Source organism: Heterodontus francisci, chromosome 7 (assembly GCF_036365525.1).
Source record: "Heterodontus francisci isolate sHetFra1 chromosome 7, sHetFra1.hap1, whole genome shotgun sequence".
Lineage (NCBI taxonomy): Eukaryota > Metazoa > Chordata > Chondrichthyes > Heterodontiformes > Heterodontidae > Heterodontus > Heterodontus francisci.
In genome coordinates, this window is record NC_090377.1 from 75,357,424 (window position 1) to 75,379,226 (window position 21,803).

A 21,803-nucleotide genomic window follows, 5' to 3' on the forward strand; every position below is an offset into this window, starting at 1 on the left:
TTGACAGCATAATTCTTAGCACTCTGTGGATTATTTAGCAAATGTTGTCCAATCGCAGAATCACATCTCATGTTGGGCACTGTGTTTTGAGTTTTGCAAGCACGGGCTGGTTGGGTACGACCTGTACCTTGCCCGCTGTGAACAGCAGAAGGGGCATATTGTTTGATATGATCTGCCAGTCTTTGGGATGTACGGCCTATAAACCTCGCATCACACTGGCATTGAAATTCATACATCACATTACTCACTTGTGTGATAGGCAGGACGTATTTTTGGCTTGACGGCAGCATCCTGTTAGTAGCGAACACCACACCTGCTGCTACTGCATAGTAGCAGCGTGAAACAGCTAGCTTTACTTGTTGCACACACAAGAGATAGAGAGGGAAAGGAGTAAGTGGTTTGAAGTGAAGTAGGTTTTCAGAGTTCACGGTAACCTGTTGAATCGTCTTGGAGGTCAATTTCTCCTTTAAGGTTGCAGGTCTGGTTTTTGTAGATTTCTCTGGTATCAGGGTCTTCAATCTAGAGACGGGGGTTCTCTGCTGCACAAGCTGAAGTGTAGAATTCACAGCAGAGCACCCGCTTTGGCTTTTTCAGGATTTCTCCCAGCTCTCAACTAGACAGGCTTTCCTGCTGTGTGTCCTGGGTTTCTCATTTCTCTCTCTCTCTCCAGAGGGCTACTTTTTAAGCTAAAAGTCTCTCACATCTTGCCTCTGTTGGGAGACATAGATCTTGTTCCCTCTGGTGACTGCCAATGGTCCAGGATGTGGCTACTTCACACCTTCTTTGTTTCAGAAGAATCCATTCAATTCAAAAATGTGTCTTGATGGGCTCAGGATGGGTGTAATTGACACCTCTTAGCTTTGGAATGGATCAGTTTGTTCTTATCAGACAATAAGACAGTTTGAATATACATAGAAACATAGAAAATAGGAGCAGGAGTAGGCCATTCAGCCCTTTGGGCCTGCTCTGCCATTCAAAAAAGACCATGGCTGATCGTCTAATTCAGTACCCTGTTCCCGCTTTTTCCCCATATCCCTTTGGTATCAAGAAATATATCTATCTCCTTCTTGAATATATTTAATGATGGCCTCCACTGCCTTCTGCGGTAGAGAATTCCACAGGTTCACCGCGCTCTGAGTGAAGAATTTCTCCTCATTTTGGTTCTAAATGGCATACCCCGTATCCTGAGACTGTGACTCCTGGTTCTGGATTCCCCCGCCATCGGGAACATCCTCCCTGCATCTAGTCAGTCTAGTCCTGTTAGAGTTTTATAGGTTTCTATGAGATCCCCTTTAATTCTTCTAAACTCTAGTGAATATAGGCCTAGTCGACCCAATCTTTCCTCATACGTCAATCCTACCATCCCAGGAATCAGCCTAGTAAATCTTCTTTGCACTCCCTCCATGGCAAGAACATCCTTCCTCACATAAGGAGACTAAAACTGCACACAATACTCCAGATGTGGTCTCACCAAGGTCCTGTATAACTGCAGTAAGACATCCTTGCTTCTGTACTCAAATCCTATTGCAATGAAGAACAACATACCATTCACCTTCCTAATTGCTTGCTGCACCTGAATGCTTGCTTTCAGCGACTGGTGTACAAGGACACCCAGGTCTTGTTGCACCTCCCCCTTTCCCAATCTATCACCATACAGATCATAATCTGCCTTTCTGTTTTTACAACCAAAGTGGATAACCTCACATTTATCCACATTATACTGCATCTGCCATGCATTTGCCCAACTTGTCCAAGTCACATTGGAGCCTCTTTGCATCCTCCTCACAGCTCACTTCCCCGCCCAGCTTTGTGTCGTCTGCAAAGTTGGAAATGTTACATTTAATTCCCTCACCCAAGTCATTAATATATAGCTGGGGCCCAAGCGCTGATCCCTGCGGTACCCTACTAGTTACTGCCTGCCATCCGGAAAAAGACCCATTTATTCCTACTGTTTCTTGTCTGTCAACCAATTCTCAATCCATGAGAATCATGGCTTTAGCAACCACAGGAATAGAAAGAAGACCTGGGAATGCTGTACACAGCCGCATCACCCCACCCCACCGCCATCAACCCACTGCCCTGCTCCCCCCGCCCGCAGGTCTCAGCCTTTTATCTGGAGGTCCTGTTGCAAGAGCTGAGGGACTGAAATGAGTTTATGTTTGCCAAGGATAGGAGGAACAGGCCAGCCTCTGATCACAACTTGCCTTGAGGGATAGATCTACCATTGGAGAATGGAAATTCTCACAATTGTCTCCATATAAACTTTGCAAACGATGCCCACACAGATAAGATGGCAATAGCTAGAAAGCCAAAAGTCCTATGAGCTGGTAAACTGTGCAGTTTCAGCTGATAAAACTCTAGCAATATCCCTGCACGTTCTTGGGGATCTCTAATGTTTGGCTTGTCAACCTGCACCCAAGTTCTCTGGGCTTAGGTTAAGTGGAGTGTGAATATATCCCTACAGGGAGGCAACATATTAGAAAATATAAACTATACATGTATGGATTTGAGTACTGGGTTTTGTTTTGGAGACTATTAAGCATTAGCAGAAATAAAAGTCTATGGAATTGAAAGTAACCTTGCGACAGAGGCTGTTAATTGGTTGGGAGACAGGAGACAGAGAGTAGGGATAAAGGGAATGTTCTCAGATTGACAGGTTATGGCAAGTGCTGTTCCCAGGGATCTGTACTGGGTCCTCAGCTTTTCACCATATCTATCAATGACTTGGATGAATGAATAGAGAGTTATATACCCAAGTTTGTTGATGACACCATGTTAGGAAGAAAATTAAGTTGTGTAGGTGGGAGAAGGAAGTTATAAAATGACATGGACTGAGTTGGCACAATGATGGCAGATGGAGCTCAATGTCGGGAAAGTGTACGGTAATCCTCTTTAGATCCAAGAATGACAAATCTGGAATATTTTCCAAATAGATAGAGACAAGGAGCTATGCAGAAGCAAAGAGATTTAGGTGTTGCTGTACATAAACCATTAAAAGCTAGTGCACAGGTATGAAAAGCAATCAAAAAGGCTAGTGGAGCATTGCTTTTAGTTCCAAGGGAGCTTGAATGCAAGGGCAAGTTGGCCAAACAGCATCCAAGTGTTCAGTTTTGGACACTGTACCTCAGGAAGGACATATTGATTCCAGGGAAGGTACAGAACAGATTTAATTATACGGGGGAGGAAAGGATTAATTTGAGGACAGGTTTTAGAATTTTGTTCCGTATTCCTTCAGTTCAGCAGGTTGAGAGTTAGGGGGATCTAATTGAGGTGCTTAAAATGATTTGATGGGATAGGTACAGAGAAACTATTTTGTCTGGTAGGAACTCCGGAACAAGGGGCCACAATCTTATTAGAGCTAGGCCATTCAGGAAGCACTTTTTCACACAAAGGAGTGGAATCTAGAACTTTCTCCACCATAAGACTGCGGATGCTGGGCCAGTTAAAATTTTCAAGATAGCCTTAACAAAAAAATTAATCGATCTATCAACAGACTTGGATCAAAGGGGGATGAATGGAGTATAGGTACAGATCAGCCATTTTCTGATTGATTGGTGTAACAGGCTTGAGGATATACTTCCATGCATGTTAAAGCACTTGGAAGCATAGGTAAAATTCACAGATAATAGTTAGCTAAGTAAACAGAACATAGCTTCAAACTTATAATATTCAACTAGTATGGCATGCTGCAAATATTTCCAGAAATACTTTAAATATTCTGAAAAGTTCCAGAAAACACATGTGACTGAACTATCTTGCTGCTTTATTATTTCACACAGCATTTGCAGAGATAAACAAGGCTCAGAGACCAAGCTTTATCTTTTTTTTGTATTTGTCCATGAGATGTGGGCATCGTTGCCAGCATTTATCGGCCATCCCTAAATGCCTTTGAGATGACGATGATGAACTGCAGCCATTCAATAAGGCTGCTCATGTGGTATAGGTACACCAGAGTAGTTAAAAGGCAGTTCCAGGATTTTGGCCCAGCAGTGAAGGAATGGCGATATATTTCCAAGTCAGGATGGTAGCTTGAAAAGGAACTTGCAGGTGGTGGTGTTCCCATGCACGTATTGTGCTTGTATTTCTGGGTTGCAGATTTGGAAGGTGCTGTTGAAGGAGGCTTGCTGAGTTGCTGCAGTGCATCTTGTAGATGGAACACACTGTAGCCACTGTGCATCGGTGGTGGAGGGAGCGAATGTTTAAAGGTGGCTTTCTCCTGGATGGTGTCAAGCTTCTTACAAGGTGTTGGAGCCGCACTCATCCAGACAAGCGGAGAGTATTCCATCACACTCCTGACTTGTGCCTTGTAGGTGGCGGACATGCTTTGGGGAGTTAGGAGATGAGTTACTCGCAGCAGAATTTCCAGCCTCTGACCTGCTGTTATAACCATAGTATTTATGTGGCTGGTCCAGTTAAGTTTCTAAAATAAAAACAAGAAACGCTGGAATACTCAGCAGGTCTGGCAGCATCTGTGGAGAGAGAAGCAGAGTTAACGTTTCAGGTCAGTTACCCTTCTGATCAGTGGTAACCTCCAGGATATTGACACCATTGAATACAAAAGGGAGATGGTTAGATTCTCTCTTGTGTAGCACAAATGTTAGTTGCTACATTTCTCCTTATCCCCAATATCTCCCTATGTGGTTCCGTGCCATATTTGGCTTTATAATGCACCTGGGACTTGGGATGTTTTATTACCTAAAGGCGTTATATAAATGCAAATTGTTTGTTTATTGAATTCCATCCTACTGCCCATGAAAGGCACAGGCCAACTGACAAGTGTTTACATTTGTAAAACTGTTGATTGGTTTGGTGAATGATGCACTTGTTCACTTCCACAACAATTCGTTATCCTTTGTTGATTTGTAAATGTTCTGTTCATCAAGTTGAGCGATTTAAGAATACCAAGTGTGAGAAAGGCACCAGGGAAAGGCCGATCACTATTACTCTTGTCTGCATCAGGATTTGTACCCATGAAAGCCGATTCCTCCCAACAGTGCCGACATCAAACGAAGCAAAATAGATTTCAAGCTGCCACTAATATACCGGATAGCGGGGGGCCCAGTCGCCCCGCTCCCTCTCCACCAACACCGACCCGGGGGGGCCCAGTCGCCCCGCTCCCTCTCCACCAACACCGACCCGGGGAGGCCCAGTCGCCCCGCTTCCTCTCCAACACCGACCCGGGGAGGCCCAGTCGCCCCGCTCCCTCTCCAACACCGACCCGGGGGGCCCAGTCGCCCCGCTCCCTCACCTTTTTGATGTTGGATTTGGAGGCCGGATGGAAATCCTTTTTACACATGAAATTGGCGAATGATTTCCCCATGTTGACGTGAATCGCTTCACAAGCGTCGCGCCTGAGAACCGGGTCCGCAGGAGCAGGATTACAAATGGAGCCGCCGGCTCAGACTGGGCCTGGTGGGAGTGTCCGGCTCCGGGTGTTTATTGAACGCCGTCAGTGCAGCGAGCGATCTCCGGCTCCGCCTAATCCCGCCCTGGACACAGATCTGAGCAGTGCCGGTTTGAACAGTTGACATCAACCACTGTGAATGGCAGGTAACTCTGAAGAAACATTTATCGACGCAGGGGTTTACAGCGAAACTAACTTTGATAATGAACTTGGATTGTGATTCTGTAAAGTGACGGTTCTGCCAATTCCTAATGTGCAAATTCTTAACAATACAGAATTGAAATTCCCGGAAGTGATAGAAACTATTAAATACCGAGTGTTATTTACTTTCCAGATTTAGTGTCCAAGAAGTTTCACTGTTCCAGAGAAGTTATACTTTAGAGGATTTTGTAATATTAATGTAAAAAAATTCTGACACTTATGTTAGAAAGCACCAGCTTTCAAATGAGACGTTAAACCCAAGGCCCTATTTGCCTATTTAGCAAACATAAATCTTCCAATATGTTACATCATTCGAGGTGTTATATAAATGTAACTACTTCCTCAGATGTCAAGATTCTGTTTATATAGTGAATTCTATTTTGATTGAGCTGATAGTGACATTGGGTCTGACATTGTCACCAAGACGATTAGATTAGAGATACAGCACTGAAACAGGCCCTTCGGCCCACCGAGTCTGTGCCGACCATCAACCACCCATCTTTATACGAATCCTACACTAATCCCATATTCCTACCAAACATCCCCACCTGTCCCTATATTTCCCAACTACCGACCTAGACTAGTGACAATTAAAATGGCCAATTTACCTACCAACCTGCAAGTCTTTTTGGCTTGTGGCAGGAAACCGGAGCACCCGGAGAAAACCCACGCAGACACAGGGAGAACTTGCAAACTCCACACAGGCAGTACCCAGAATCGAACCCGGGTCCCTGGAGCTGTGAGGCTGCGGTGCTAACCACTGTGCCGCCCACTGTGCAAGTGTTCGCCTGACAGAAAGTGTAAGCGCGTTTTAAATTATAAATCAGTTCTTATAATCGTTGTGGCACACAATGTTGAGTGAACTTGTGGATACTGTGATCATGCTCCAAGACCACCAAGCTAAGAACCAGGGCTTGTAATAACTGCGAGCTGCTGGGGAAACTCTCTCTGCGGAACCCAAGCATCCTGGGCCTGCATTTAGAATTTAGAACATTACAGCGCAGTACAGGCCCTTCGGCCCTCGATGTTGCGCCGACCTGTGAAACCATCTGACCTACACTATTCCATTTTCATCCATATGTCTATCCAATGACCACTTAAATGCCCTTAAAGTTGGCGAGTCTACTACTGCTGCAGGCAGGGCGTTCCACGCCCCTACTACTCTCTGAGTAAAGAAACTACCTCTGACATCTGTCCTATATCTATCACCCCTCAACTTAAAGCTATGTCCCCTCGTGTTTGCCATCACCATCCGAGGAAAAAGACTCTCACTATCCACCCTATCTAACCCTCTGATTATCTTATATGTCTCTATTAAGTCACCTCTCCTCCTCCTTCTCTCCAACGAAAACAACCTCAAGTCCCTCAGCCTTTCCTCGTAAGACCTTCCCTCCATACCAGGCAATATCCTAGTAAATCTCCTCTGCACCCTTTCCAAAGCTTCCACACCCTTCCTATAATGCGGTGACCAGAACTGCACGCAATACTCCAGGTGCGGTCTCACCAGAGTTTTGTACAGCTGCAGCATGGCCTCGTGGCTCCGAAACTCGATCCCCCTACTAATAAAAGCTAACACACCATATGCCTTCTCAACAGCCCTATTCACCTGGGTAGCAACCTTCAGGGATTTATGTACCTGGACACCAAGATCTTTCTGTTCATCTACACTACCAAGAATCTTCCCATTCGCCCAGTACTCTGCATTCCTGTTACTCCTTCCAAAGTGAATCACCTCGCACTTTTCCGCATTAAACTCCATTTGCCATCACTCAGCCCAGTTCTGCAGCCTATCTATGTCCCTCTGTACCCTACAACATCCTTCGGCACTATCCACAACTCCACCGACCTTAGTGTCATCCGCAAATTTACTAACCCACCCTTCTACACCCTCTTCCAGGTCATTTATAAAAATGACAAACAGCAGTGGTCCCAAAACAGATCCTTGCGGTACACCACTAGTAACTAAATTCCAGGATGAACATTTGCCATCAACCATCACCCTCTGTCTTCTTTCAGCTAGCCAATTTCTGATCCAAAGCTCTAAATCACCTTCAACCCCATACTTCCGTATTTTCTGCAATAGCCTACCGTGGGGAACCTTATCAAACGCCTTACTGAAATCCATATACACCACATCCACTGCTTTACCCTCATCCACCTGTTCGGTCACCTTCTCGAAAAACTCAATAAGGTTTGTGAGGCACGACCTACCCTTCACAAAACCGTGCTGACTATCGCTAATGAACTTATTCTTTTCAAGATGATTATAAATCCTGTCTCTTATAACCTTTTCCAACATTTTACCCACAACCGAAGTAAGGCTCACAGGTCTATAATTACCAGGGCTGTCTCTACTCCCCTTCTTGAACAAGGGGACAACATTTGCTATCCTCCAGTCTTCCGGCACTATTCCTGTCGACAATGACGACATAAAGATCAAGGACAAAGGCTCTGCAATCTCCTCCCTAGCTTCCCAGAGAATCCTAGGATAAATCCCATCTGGCCCAGGGGACTTATCTATTTTCACACTTTCCAAAATTGCTAACACCTCCTCCTTGTGAACCTCAATCCCATCTAGCCTAGTAGCCTGAATCTCAGTATTCTCCTCGACAACATTTTCTTTCTCTACTGTAAATACTGATGCAAAATATTCATTTAACGCTTCCCCTATCTCCTCTGATTCCACACACAACTTCCCACTACTATCCTTGATTGGCACTAATCGAACTCTAGTCATTCTTTTATTCCTGATATACCTATAGAAAGCCTTGGGGTTTTCCCTGATCCGATCCGCCAATGACTTCTCGTGTCCTCTCCTTGCTCTTCTTAGCTCTCCCTTTAGATCCTTCCTGGCTAGCTTGTAACTCTCAAGTGCCCTAACTGAGCCTTCACGTCTCATCCTAACATAAGCCTTCTTCTTCCTCTTGACAAGCGCTTCAACTTCTTTAGTAAACCACGGCTCCCTCGCTCGACAACTTCCTCCCTGCCTCACAGTTACATACTTATCAAGGACACGCAGTAGCTGCTCCTTGAATAAGCTCCACATTTCGATTGTTCCTATCCCCTGCAGTTTCCTTCTCCATCCTACGCATCCTAAATCTTGCCTAATCGCATCATAATTTCCTTTCCCCCAGCTATAATTCTTGCCCTGCGGTATATACCTGTCCCTGCCCATCGCTAAGGTAAACCTAACCGAATTGTGATCACTATCACCAAAGTGCTCACCTACATCTAAATCTAACACCTGGCCGGGTTCATTACCCAGTACCAAATCCAATGTGGCATCGCCCCTGGTTGGCCTGTCTACATACTGTGTCAGAAAACCCTCCTGCACACACTGGACAAAAACTGACCCATCTAAAGTACTCGAGCTATAGTATTTCCAGTCAATATTTGGAAAGTTAAAGTCCCCCATAACAACTACCCTGTTACTCTCGCCCCTGTCGAGAATCATCTTCGCTATCCTTTCCTCTACATCTCTGGAACTATTCGGAGGTCTATAAAAGACTCCCAACAGGGTGACCTCACCTCTCCTGTTTCTAACCTCGGCCCATACTACCTCAGTAGACGAGTCCTCAAACGTCCTTTCTGTCGCTGTAATACTCTCCTTGATTAACTGCCACACCCCCATTAACAATGCCCCCATTAACAATGCATATGGTGATTTTCATCAGTAGGCCCTCCAATCTGCTGGTGCACATCTGGTGACCAAAGCTAGTGTGGGTGAAAAATACAGCCAAACTTTGAGGAGCACTTTGATCACTTGTTGGATAGTTTTAAAGCTTAACTTGTCTGAAGTTTTCTTGCACAGTAAAAGCACAAAGTTTATCTTGGGTATTTATCCCACAGTGATGTGAATCTCATGCATTCATAGCGTCTGGCCTAGTCAAAGTAAATTTTATTGTGAATTAAGACTCATGAGTCAGTTTCACCAAGAGGAGTTTTATTGAAGTGAAACATTTAGAAAAACATTTGTTGCACAACTACTTAAATCTCTTTTTTGTATTTTAATTCGCTAGCATGGCTTTCAGAAACAAGTATCCTCCAACGTCTTGTGACACATTTGTGGCTTTGCCTCCAGCAACAGTTGATAATCAGATAATTTTTGGAAAGAACTCAGACAGGCCTTCTGATGAAGTCCAGGAAATTGTATTTTTTCCTGCAGCAACCTATCAACAAGGAGATCAGGTTGAGGTGAGATATTTCTGTCCTTTTTGATCAGAAATTCATTAGGTCATGCCAACATCGTTCTAAAAAGCATAGGAAAGTTAAAAAAATGACTTGAATAAAAAAAATTTGGTTACAAAATTGTAAATTGCATTTTCTTAATAAGTAACAGGATTTTAAAATGGTTATTAATATATATGTAGATTTACTTTAAGTAGTTTAAATAGTAATGGAAGAATGCTGCAGAATTCTGCTCTGAAGTAGTCATTTTACCTTTAGTTTTTCAACAACTAGCTCTTTTTTTATTCTTTCACGGGATGTGAGCGTTGATGGCTAGGCCAGCAGTTATTGCCCATCCCGAATTGCCCTTGAGAAGGTGGTGGTGAGCCGCTGCCTTTAATTGCTGCAGTCCATATGGTGTAGGTACATCAACAGTGCTGTTAGGAAGGGAGTTCCAGGATTTTGACCCAGTGATAGTGAAGGAACGGCGATATAGTTCTAAGTCAGGATGATGTGTGGCTTAAGATGAACATACAGGTGGTGATGTTCCCATACATCTGCTGCCCTTGTCCTTCTCGGTGGTAGAGATCATGTGTTTGGAAGGTGCTGTTGAAGGGGCCTTGGTGCGTTGCTGCAGTGCATCTTGTAGATGGTACACACTGCTGCCACTGTGTATTGGTGGTGGAGGGTGTGAATGTTGAAGGTGGTCGATGGGGTGCCAATCAAGCGGGCTACTTTGTCCTGGATGGTGTCGAGCTTCTTGAGTGTTGTTGGAGCTGCATTCACCCAGGCAAGTGGAGAGTATTCCATTACACTCCTGACTTGTGCCTTGTAGATGGTAGACAGGCATTGGGGAGTCAGGAGATGAGATACTTGCGGCAGAATTCCCAGCCTGTAACCTATTCTTGTAGCCACTGTATTTATATGGCTGGCCCAGTTAAGTTACTGGTCAATGGTAATCCCTAGAATGTTGATAGTGGGGAAATTCAGCGATGGTAATGCCATTGAATGTCAAGAGGAAATGGTGAGATTCTCTCGTGTTGGAGATGGTCATTGCCGTGGCATGAATGTAACTTGCCACTTATCAGCCCAAGCCTGAATGTTGTCCAGTTCTTACTGCATATGGATACAAACTGCTTTAGTATCTGAGGAGTTGCGAAAGGTGCTAAACATTGTGCTATCATCAACGAACATCCCCACTTCTGACCTTATGATGGAGGGAAGGTCATTGATGAAGCAGCTGGGGTTAGGACATTACCCTGAAGAACTCCTGCAGTGATGACCTGGGACTGAGATGATTGACCTCCAACAATCACAACCATCTTCCTTTGTGCTAGGTATGACTCCAGCCAGTGGAGAGTTTTCCCCCGATTCCCATTGACTCCAGTTTTGCTCGGGCTCCTTGATGTTACACTCGGTCAAATGTTGCCTTGATGTCAGTGGCATTCTCCTCACCTCTTGAGTTCAGCTCTTTTGTCCATGTTTGGGCTAGGGCTGTAATGAGGTCAGGAGCTGAGTGGCCCTGGCGGAATCCAAACTGAGCGTCAGTGAGCAGGTTATTGCTGAGTAAGTGCTGCTTGATAGCACTGTTCACGACACCTTCCATCACTTTGCTGGTGATTGAGAGTAGACCGATGGTCGGTAATTGGCTGATTTGGATTTGTCCTGCTTTTTGTGTACAGACATACCCGGACAATTTTCCACATTGTCAGCTAGATGCCAGTGTTGTAGCTGTACTGGAACAGCTTGGCTAGGGGCACGGCAAGTTCTGGAGTATAGGTCTTCAGTACTATTGCCAGAATGCTGTCAGGACCCGTAGCCTTTGCAGTATCCAGTGCCTTCAGCCATTTCTTGTTATCACGTGGAGTGAATCGAATTGGCTGAAGACTGACATCTGTGATGTTGGGGATCTCAGGAGGAGGCTGAGGTGGATCATCCACTCGGCAGTTCTGGCTGAAGATGTTTGCAAATGTTTCAGCCTTGTCTTTTGCATTGATTTGCTGGGCTCCCTCATCATTGAGGATGGGGATACTTGTGGAGCTTCTTCCTCCTGTTAGTTGTTTAATTGCCCACCACCAATCAAGATTGGATGTGGCAGGACTGAAGAGCTTTGATCTGATCCGTTGGTTGTGGGATCACTTAGTTCTGTCTATAACATGCTGCTTCTGCTGTTTGGCATGCATGTAGTCCTGTGTTGTTGCTTCACTGGGTTGACACCTCATTTTTAGGTATGTCTGGTGCTGCTCCTAGCATGCCCACCTGCACTCTTCTTTGAACCAGGGTTGGTCCTCTGGCTTGATAGTAATGATAGGATGTGGGATATGCCAGGCCATGAGGTTACAGATTGTAGTTGAATACAATTCTGCTGCTGCTGATGTCCCACAGAGCCTCATGGATGCCTAGTTTTGAGCTGTTAGATCTGTTCTAAATCTATCCCATTTAGAAAGGTGTTAGTGTCACACAACACGATGGAAGGTATCCTCGATGTGAAGACGATATCAGGAATGTCATTTCTGCTTGGTACTATCCTAATGGAACCAAAGCATTGATCATATATAGTTTTAAATTGATATTTAGCTATATATTTTCACATAAAGCCTAGGAATGTACAGGACCAGAAAATACTAGGTAGTCCATCTGGCTGTTCCCAAAACCTATTTCTTTTTAATTGCCTACTCATAAAATATCTGTTGAAGTTTTCCAAACTCTGCCTCTGTTACCTTCCTGGGTTGTCTATTGCACATGTTTATAACTGTCTGTGTATACTTCGTTCAATCTAAACCTTCAGTGCATCTTTCCTCTCTTAAGTTCTCCTCTAAGTTAAAGCCCATGTCCCTAGTTCTAGAGCTAATGAGATCACAGAGCTAAATTTGGCTATTTATTCAGATGTGGTACCTTAAAAGATCTGGCAGCTCAAAACTGGGCATCCATGAGGCGCTGTGGGACGTCAGCAGCAGCAGAATTGTATTCAACGACGATCTGTAACCTCATGGCCTGGCATATCCCTCACTCTACCATTGCCATCAAGCCCAGGGAATCAACCTTGGTTCAATGAAGGGTGTAGGAAAGCAGCACCAGGCATACCTAAAAATGAAGTGCCAACTTGGTGAAGCTACAACACAGAACTACATGCATGCTAACAGCTGAAGCAGCATGCAATAGGCAGAGCTAAGCAATCCTACGACCAACGGATCAGATCAAGCTCTGCAGTCGTGAATGGTGGTGGACAATTAAACAACTACCCATCCTCAATGATGGAGGAGCCCAGCAGATCAGTGCAAAAAACATTTACAGCAGTTTTCAGCTAGAAGTGCTGAGTGGATGATCCATCTGGGCCTCCTCCTGAGGTCCCCAGCATCATTGATGTCAGTCTTCAGCCAATTCGATTCACTCCATGTGATATCAAGAAACAGCTGAAGGCACTGGATACAACAAAGGCTATGGGTCCTGACAACATCCTGGCTGTAGTAATGAAGTCTTGTGCTCCAGAACTAGCTGTGCCCTTAGCCAAGCTATTCAATACAGCTACAACACTGGCATCTACCTGACAATGTGGAAAATAGCTGCCCCGGTATGTCCTGTCCACAAAAAGCAGGTCATATACAATCTGGCCAATTACTGCCTCATCAGTCAATCATCAGCAATGTGATGGAAGGTGTCATTGATAGTGCTATCAAGCAACTCTTAGTCAGCAACAACCTGCTCGCAGGTGCTCAGTTTGGTTTCAGCCAGTGCCACTTGGCTCCAGACCTCAGTAAGGCCTTGGTCCAAACATGGACAGAAGAGCTGAATTCCAGAGGTGAGAGTGACTGCTCTTGACATGAAGGCAATATTTTTTTTATCAAGGAGCCCTAGCAAAATTGAGATCAGTGGGAATCAGGGGGAAAACTCTCGACTGGCTGGAGTCATACCTAGCACAAAGGACGAAGATTGTGGTTGTTTGAGGCTGATCAATGACCTAGGCCCAACCATCTTCAGCTGCTTCATCGGTGACCTTCCTTCTAATATAAGGTCAGAAGTGGGGATGTTTGCTGATGATTGCACACTGTTCAGTCCTATTTGCAACTCCTCAGATACTGAAACAGTCTGTGCCCGCATGCAGCAAGACCTGGACAATATTCAGGCTTGGTCTGATAATTGGCAAGTAACATTCGCGCCACACAAGTGCCCGGCAATGACAATTTCCAACAAGAGAAGCTAACCATCTTCCCATGACATTCAACGGGGTTACCATTGCTGAATACACCACCATCAACATTCTGGGGGGTACCATTGACCAGAAATTTAACTGGACCAGCCATATAAATACTATGGCTAAATGAGCAGGTGAGTGGCTGGGAATTCTGTGGCGAATTAGTCATCTCCTGACTCCCCAAAGCCTGTCCACAATTTACAAGTTAGGTGTGTGATGGAATGCTCTCCACTTGCCTGGGATGAGCACTCCAACAATACTCAAAAAGCTCGACATCATCCAGGACAAAGCAGACCACTTGATTGGCTCCCTATCCACTACCTTAAACATTCACTCCCTCCACCACCGACGCACAGTGACAGCAGTATATATCATCTACAACATGCACTGCAGCAACTCACCACAACTCCTTCAAGAGCATCTTACAAACCCACGACCTCTGCCACCTAGTAAATCAAGGGCAGCAGTCGCATGGGAACACCACCACCCGTAAGTTCCCCTCCAAGTCACGCACCATCCTGACTTGGAACAGTATCGCCATTCCTTCACTGTCGCTGGGTCAAAATCCTGGATCTCCCTCCCTAACACTGTACCTACACCACATGGACTTTCAGCAGTTCAAGAAAACGGCTCAGCACCACCTTCTCAAGGGCTATTCGGAATGGGTAATAAATGCTGGGCCAGCCAGCGATGCTCACATCCCAAGAATGAGCTTAAAAAAAACCTCACCACTGAGTCAGAAGCTTGCCATTCAGAGCACATAATCTAGGCTGAAACTTTTGTACAGTACTGAAGGAGTGCTGCACTGTTGGAGATGCCTGTTTTTGTATGATATGATAAACCGAGGCTCCGTCTGCTTGTTCAGGTGGATGTCCTCCCTGCAAGAATGTAGGTGATGTTTTGGTTCAGGTGAAGGCCATCCTTCAGTATAGCATTTCCTTGTTCCAGGTCTTGTACGAATACTCTTAAGAATGTAAACATCAGTCCTGCACCAGCTCTGCAGCCACACATTTGAGTTTCCTAATCTTTTCCATAGTTGTCCAGTGTATGGGATAGGAAGCCATATAATGTTTACCATCTTGATGGCTTTTTTTTATTATAATGACAAACTCCTTAATCCCCCACTGTTAATTGGTTCCAAGATTGACTACGAGTTTTGGCTGCTTTCTTTCATCCTGGCACCAGAAAAGCAGCATATCATCTGGGACTCCAAGTCATAAGTGCAAAAAAGGCCATCGATATGCCTGATTGTAGAATTTTCTTGCTGCGTCCACTTTCCTATCTTGTAGTCTGTCTGCCTTTTTTTCCTTGTTCTATGGTGTCGCAGTGTTAAATGGGTAGAAATGCATATAAGTTACAACATGGAACAGGTCATTCAGCCCAATCAGCATTTACTGGCGACTTGATTGAAACATATAAGATCCTGAGCAGTCTTGACAGGGCGGATGTGGAAAGATGTTTCCTCTTGTGGGAGAATCTAGAACTAGGGGTCACTGTTTAAAAATAAGGGGTCGCCCATTTAAGACAGATGAGGAGAAATTATTTCTCTCAGAGGGTCATGAGTGTTTGGAATTCTCTTCCTCAAAAGGCGGTGGAAGTAGAGTCTTTGAATATTTTTAAGGCAGAGGTATATAGATTCTTGATGAGCAAGGGGGTGAAAGGTTATCGGGGGTAGGCGAGAATGTAGAGTTGAGGTTACAATCAGATCAGCCATGATCTTGTTGAATGACGGAACAAGCTCGAGGGGGTCGAGTGGCCTACTCCTGCTCCTAATTCGTATGTTCGTATGATCATCTTCATCTAGGTTTCTGTCACTATCCATCTCCTACTAGTCCAATGCTAATTATCTAATGGCTAATTTTAGTAACTCATTTGTTCCCTAAGTTTATCTGTCTTGTATCCCTTTGTGGCCTCTACAGATAGTCATCCACTTCTCTCTTTCCACATTATCCCTACGTCTTGAACTACTTAGCAAAGCCCCTTGCGTGGCCACATTCTGGAGAATAACTCAAAAACTTTTTATTTTCTCCAATGCTGTGGAGACTAATTTTTCAATATTTGGTGCAAATGTGTTTGGATCCGCTTAGAATCCATGATGGCCCCATATCGCATTGCACACTCATCACAAAGGTTCTCTGCACTGTCAACTTTGGTGTCTAACTTCAAAATGTAGATCGTGTTAGCCTGGACTCTCCCTAGTATAAAGCTCTCAAGAGCTAAACTCCTCTTCCTCAATTTATACAAGTATTTTAGTAAAATATTTAAAAAGAAAGCCATCAGCATGAAACATCATCAGTAATGTGGTCTACACCATTGAGTCATGCTGCGAGGACATGTGATGAATTAAGATTATTTCATCATTTACATTTCAGTGCACATATATAAAGATTGATCAAGTTGGAAAGACACACGCTGTTGTTCTTAGCCGTCCATCTTGGTTATGGGGGGCTGAAATGGGAGCAAATGAACATGGAGTATGTATTGGCAATGAAGCAGTCTGGGGAAGAGAAGAGCCCAATGACAAAGAAGCACTTCTAGGAATGGATTTAGTCAGGTTTGACATTTTATTTTACTTCAAGTTGACTGCTTTTTTTTTGGAGAAGGTGGCAGAATATACTTCCTGTGACAATTGCCTGTTGCTGCTGTCTGTTATGCTTTTCTTGTATCTTTCAGCAGGGTTTAAGTTATTCATTCATCTTACTAACTTCCTCTAAGCTTTCCAAAGTTGGCCTCCCCAGTGTGAAAGTGATGCTGTTGCTTACTTCAGACCTTACAGCTGTGTCTCCGAGATTGGTGGCATTTTGGCACTGTCCTCCACAGCACCACCCATCTTAGAGTTCCTGACGTTGAGCCACAAACCCAATGCTTCTTCCCTCCTCCCTCTTCATGATCCAGTGCAACCTCCCAGAGTGGCAAAATCCATGTTTCCAACCTCTATACTCTATTGACATTAGCTCAGGGTCTCTTGTGGTGTGGGGCGGGACTAGTCACAGAGATGAGAAGAATTGTTCAGAGCAGTGTGTACTAAAAAAAACCTGAAATATGTTAAATAAAATCAGGTATCGATCTAGATGCAGCTTTGCCATCAAGGGCAGAATATAGATCGTGATGAAAGACCAAAGAATTAAAAAAAAATACAATCCGATCTATCAGTGATCCATGCAAAGTCGTTGGTTTTATATTTTTATTGCAGAAAATTTTGTGTATTGAGAGATCTGGTCATGGTAACTTGTGAATATATTTCTACTTGAGACAACATGAATCGATGTGCAAGTGATTGCATCTTCCAGAATGATACCAATGTTCCTAACTCCTTCACTCATTACGCTCAAGGCAGAGAGGTAGCTTTCATAAGTCGTCCAACTCCTAATAAACTGAAACCTGTATCATAAGTGCTATGAGTAGGATAGCATGCCATGGGACTTATAATTCCCTAAATTATAGTACAACGCACCAGAGATGAGCATTTCAGGCAATATGTTCTCCTGTCTTCTTTGAAAAGCAGTAAGTACCATACTTACAGATCATTATGCTTAGCTGGTTCCAACTATTAAAACTAATTTATTTGCAACTAATACACAGAATCAGTGGAATACAGAATACATTTTATAGAGCCCTCGATGTCAGGAATAGCCGGGGGGGGGGTTGCGGGGTGTATGAAGATTGCTCTGGATGAGGCCCGCTACCCACCTTGATGCCTGCACGGCCCGGCCTGGCCCAATCTCAATGGAGGCGGAAAGGTCTCGTGGCAGCCCCCCCGCCGCTTGGCGTCGGGACCATGATTTACATATTTAAATCAATTAACACCTGAATTAATGAAGTTCACGTTGCCTACTTCCTTCTTCAGGCGGCTGGCACTGCCGCGCCTTCGAATCCCCGTCTGGGGAAATGAGGCGCGGCTCCTGTGGGGAGGGGGGAGGAGTGAAATCCTCAGGTCAGGAGGGGTGTGGGAGCAGGGAAGACCGCTCCGATTGGTTGTGACGATGGTGGTAAGGGATTGAAGGTTAAATATTCTGAAGGTGGGGGTTAAAGTACGGCATTTCCAAATATGGTTTGCCGGGGGTATAGGTTATTTCATTTATTGAGAACTCATTGGGGAGGTGGGAGAGGGGATGCAAATTTTGAAAAAAACGTAATTCCTAACAGTGTTATGGTGGGACCTTTAAACATTTAAATTTACCGGTAAGGGTTCTAAGCCCTTGCCTGTGCATTAGCGCCATACGCCGTTGCCCGGGACAGCTCACCCACCCCCTCCGTGTCATTGGGGGGGGGTGGGGGGCGCCAGCTGCCCTGGCCATGCTAAGGAGCTGCCACATTTGGAATCGCGACGGCATCCCGAGTGTGCAGGCCGCCAGTTCCCCCTCCGCCGCCTATTTCGGCGGCAGGCCTATAGAATACAGACCAGAAAGTTACAGCACGAGACTGGTAGTACAATTGCATTAGTTGGCACACTTTAAAATATCTTCTTGAGAATTATTTTTTAGATAGTTCAGTAATCTGTAAGACTTTGGATGGAGCACTTTTGTGAGGCACATCCAATGTATCTTTGGTGCCCACCGCAAACTTTCTTCTCTAGCCACTGACTCCATTGCTGGCCTTGGCCAAAGGCAGAACCAGAATACTTGCGACCTTGGCATCCTATTTGACCCTGAGCTGAGCTGCCAACTCCATATCCTCTCCATCACCAAGATAGCCTACTTCCACCTCCGTAACAATGTCTGTCTCCGCCCCAGCCTCAGCTCATCAGCTGTTGAAATCCTCATCTGTGTCTTTGTTATCTCTAGACTCAACAATTCCAATGCTCTTTTGGCTGGCCTCCCACCTTGCACCCTTCATAAACCCCTGCTGCCCGTATCCTAACTCACACCGAGTCTCGTTCACTCATCATCTCTGTTCCCGTTGATCTACATTGCCATACAGTCCCTCAACACCTCAATTTTAAAATTCTGATCTACGTCTTCAAATTCCACCAAGATCTCTGCGATCCTCCAGTTTGTCGTCTTGTGCATCCCTGATTTTAATTGCTCTCCCATTAGCGGTAGTGCCTTCAGATCTCTGGACCCTAAGCTCTTGAATTCCCTTGCTAAGCCTGTCTGCTTTGCTACCCCTCTCTCCTTTAAAATGCTCCTTAAAATCTACTGTCCTAATATTTTCTTATGTGGTTCAGTGTCAAATGTTGTTTGATTACTCTCCAGTGAAGTACCTAGGGATGTTTTTTACTACATTTAAAGGCATTATATATTATTGCTGTTGTTTCGTTGTCATTTGTGAGTGACACTATTCCTATATCAACCTCAAGGAGTTCAACTTCAGAAGTGTACTAAAATGCACCAAAGATATTGAGAAAAATTTCCATCATATATTCCAGACCCAAAGGCCTCTGAATAAATAGCTGTTATTTAATAAATTTCATCATCACACGGTGGGATATATTTGCATTCGCTGCTAATGTGAAACACTTTGTCCATATATAATTTGACCACTTATAACTTTTGATTAGCACCGAGAAAAAAGCCTTTGTATCTTGACAAATTTACGATCAAACAACCTGGTCTGTATCTCTCAGACAAATGGGCTCCTATCTCCATTTTGAAGTTTGGTAGGAAAATATTGCTTCTATTTTTACTTCTAGTTATTGACAAATTGTATAACGTGGAATTTATGCTAAAATGACAACTTTCTGTATTTTTTTGTTTACTATTTTAATCCATTTAAAATTTCAAGGCCGTTCTTTTCAGAATATCCATACATCTCATTATTATGTTAGTGATTTGAATCTTTTCTGTTAGGATTGTTACAATCCCGTGAGGGACTGTTGACTTTTAAAAAGAGAAAGTCAAATTTCCAGTTATTACTGAAAGAATTATGCCACAAAATTTCACGTTTTAAACAAAAAACTTTACTGTCCAAGAGTTAAATGAAGCAAAACAATACTAACTTAACACTGCAGTTTGGAAACTCTTTAAAATCTTAACAGAACATAAAGACATATACTTTAAACCCTAAATCTAAACAGAACACTCCTGTTTGACTGTTACTTCCACCCCAAAGAGTTCCCTATAAGTTACAGGATCTTTGTGGTTTGTTACCTTCTCCTTGGAGCAATCCAAAGTGTACCACAACTCTTAGGAATTTATTTTGATTTTGGTTAATTTCTCGGCTGTCTTCTGAGGTATAAGATCTCCTGGGGATTTTCCTCCTAGAATTGGCTAGATAATCCTCCAGTTCTCTTCCAACACCTCCCAAATCTGGACTTTCCAGCTTGAGCTTGGGTCTTACTCAAAACTGAAACACCCCTGGTTCCTGATGGCCTCTTCTCCAGAGTCCAGCAGCTTCCAAAGCCAACTGCTTTCCAAAAGTCAAGTGTTTTTCCAAAAGCCAACTGACTGTGTTTGCTGACACAGGTAGAGATGAAAAATAACACCTGACCAAAGGCATCCCCTGGCATCATCTGCCCCATAGCTGTGGGATATGTGGATGTCCCAGATAGCAATTTAAGCGAATTACCTCCAAATCCAAACATCTCTTTTGATTTCTTATACCCACCTGAATAATTGATATTTCTAACAATGACAGAGTAATTTCTTCCAGAACTAATGGCTACAACTCCCAACTAAGAAGGCCACCTGCTGTTTTATGGCTCTCACCTCTAACTCTGTCTCTGTAAGCACTCATGGAAAATCTTTGAACTTTAAATCTTGGGTGGTCTGCAACCTTTTAAAATTCTTACAGCTACACATTTAATGCCCCAAAATTAAGAGTGACCTTGAAAATATTAATGCAAACCATGAATTAGATGATTATAAGTGGATTTTTAGGACATATTATTACAAGCATAATTTATCCTTTGGAAATAATTTATATTTCCATTATGTACATTGTTCTAGACTTGGCCTTGAACGATCTGAAACAGCCGAGGAGGCAGTTGACATCCTTGCTGGTCTGCTAGAGAAATATGGACAGGGTGGAAATTGTATGGAAGATGAAGCCATATTTACCTATCACAACAGCTTTCTAATTGCTGACAAAAAGGAAGCCTGGATTTTAGAGACTGTTGGTAAATACTGGGCAGCAGAGAAAGTTGAAGGTGCGTACAGATATATTATCAATCTGATGATGGAAATAAGCATTTACTTACTAAAATGAGACTGAAATAGCTACAGTTGCTGAACTCGGCTCTAAAACACTTTATAGCTTTTATAGTAACATGCTTAAAAGATGACTTAAATGTCAACCTTCAGAATAAAGTAGCCTTGTTAAATGTTACTTCAGGGGGAATAACAGAAGAAATATTTAGCTGAGCCATTAAATAAGGTAATACTCATCTCACAATTTGAAAAAAAAAATCAATTGCCAGCCAAACTGAAAATGCTATTAGCAGCAGAATAGAATTTGCCCTTGATGTCTCCAGTTGTCTTCACAGCTGTTTTGAATCAGTATGCCAAGTTAAATGTATTAGTTATTTTTTGTGAACTTTCGTGTGTTTTAAAATTAAACCCTGTTACAATAAGACCAGGTGAAGACAGCAAGAAACCCCTAGACACATTGCTCACCTGGTCGTAACACTTCTTTAAACCTAAGAAAGTATGTTGGGGCTCATTCCTTTGCCTTATAATTGGAAAGCGGTGAACAAGGATTCACCAAAGGGGAGCTCAAAACACAGTGTGTTTAAAAAATAAAACCCTGTTACAGTAAGACCAGGTTAAGGCTGAGAGGGACCCTCAGACACGTTTCGCACCTGGCCGTAACACCATTCATTGGGGATGTGGCAGCAAACATCCCTGTCCAGTTTTCTGCCGCTGCCCAGAAATCAATGGAAGGAAAGCAGAAAACCCCAGA

The 21,803-nt window shown here is 43.8% G+C and overlaps 2 protein-coding genes across 3 annotated transcripts in view; one reads left to right on the forward strand and one right to left on the reverse strand.

The window, feature by feature from the left end:
* The window catches only part of cir1 (corepressor interacting with RBPJ, CIR1), an 84,779-nt gene extending 79,238 nt beyond the window's left edge, over positions 1–5,541 (reverse strand). Inside the window, exon 1 of the mRNA XM_068035452.1 lies at positions 5,249–5,541. Within this exon, the coding sequence (XP_067891553.1) occupies positions 5,249–5,320 (72 nt within the window). The 5' untranslated portion in view covers positions 5,321–5,541. The remainder of the gene's footprint in view (positions 1–5,248) is intronic.
* The window catches only part of scrn3 (secernin 3), a 39,036-nt gene continuing 22,306 nt past the window's right edge, over positions 5,074–21,803 (forward strand). Inside the window, exons 1-5 of one of the 2 annotated variants that reach the window (XM_068035451.1) lie at positions 5,074–5,550; positions 6,248–6,405; positions 9,625–9,799; positions 16,337–16,518; positions 20,852–21,051. In XM_068035451.1, the coding sequence (XP_067891552.1) occupies positions 9,626–9,799; positions 16,337–16,518; positions 20,852–21,051 (556 nt within the window). In that variant the 5' untranslated portion in view covers positions 5,074–5,550; positions 6,248–6,405; position 9,625. The remainder of the gene's footprint in view (positions 5,551–6,247; positions 6,406–9,624; positions 9,800–16,336; positions 16,519–20,851; positions 21,052–21,803) is intronic. The other variant, XM_068035450.1, reaches the window with a different exon arrangement.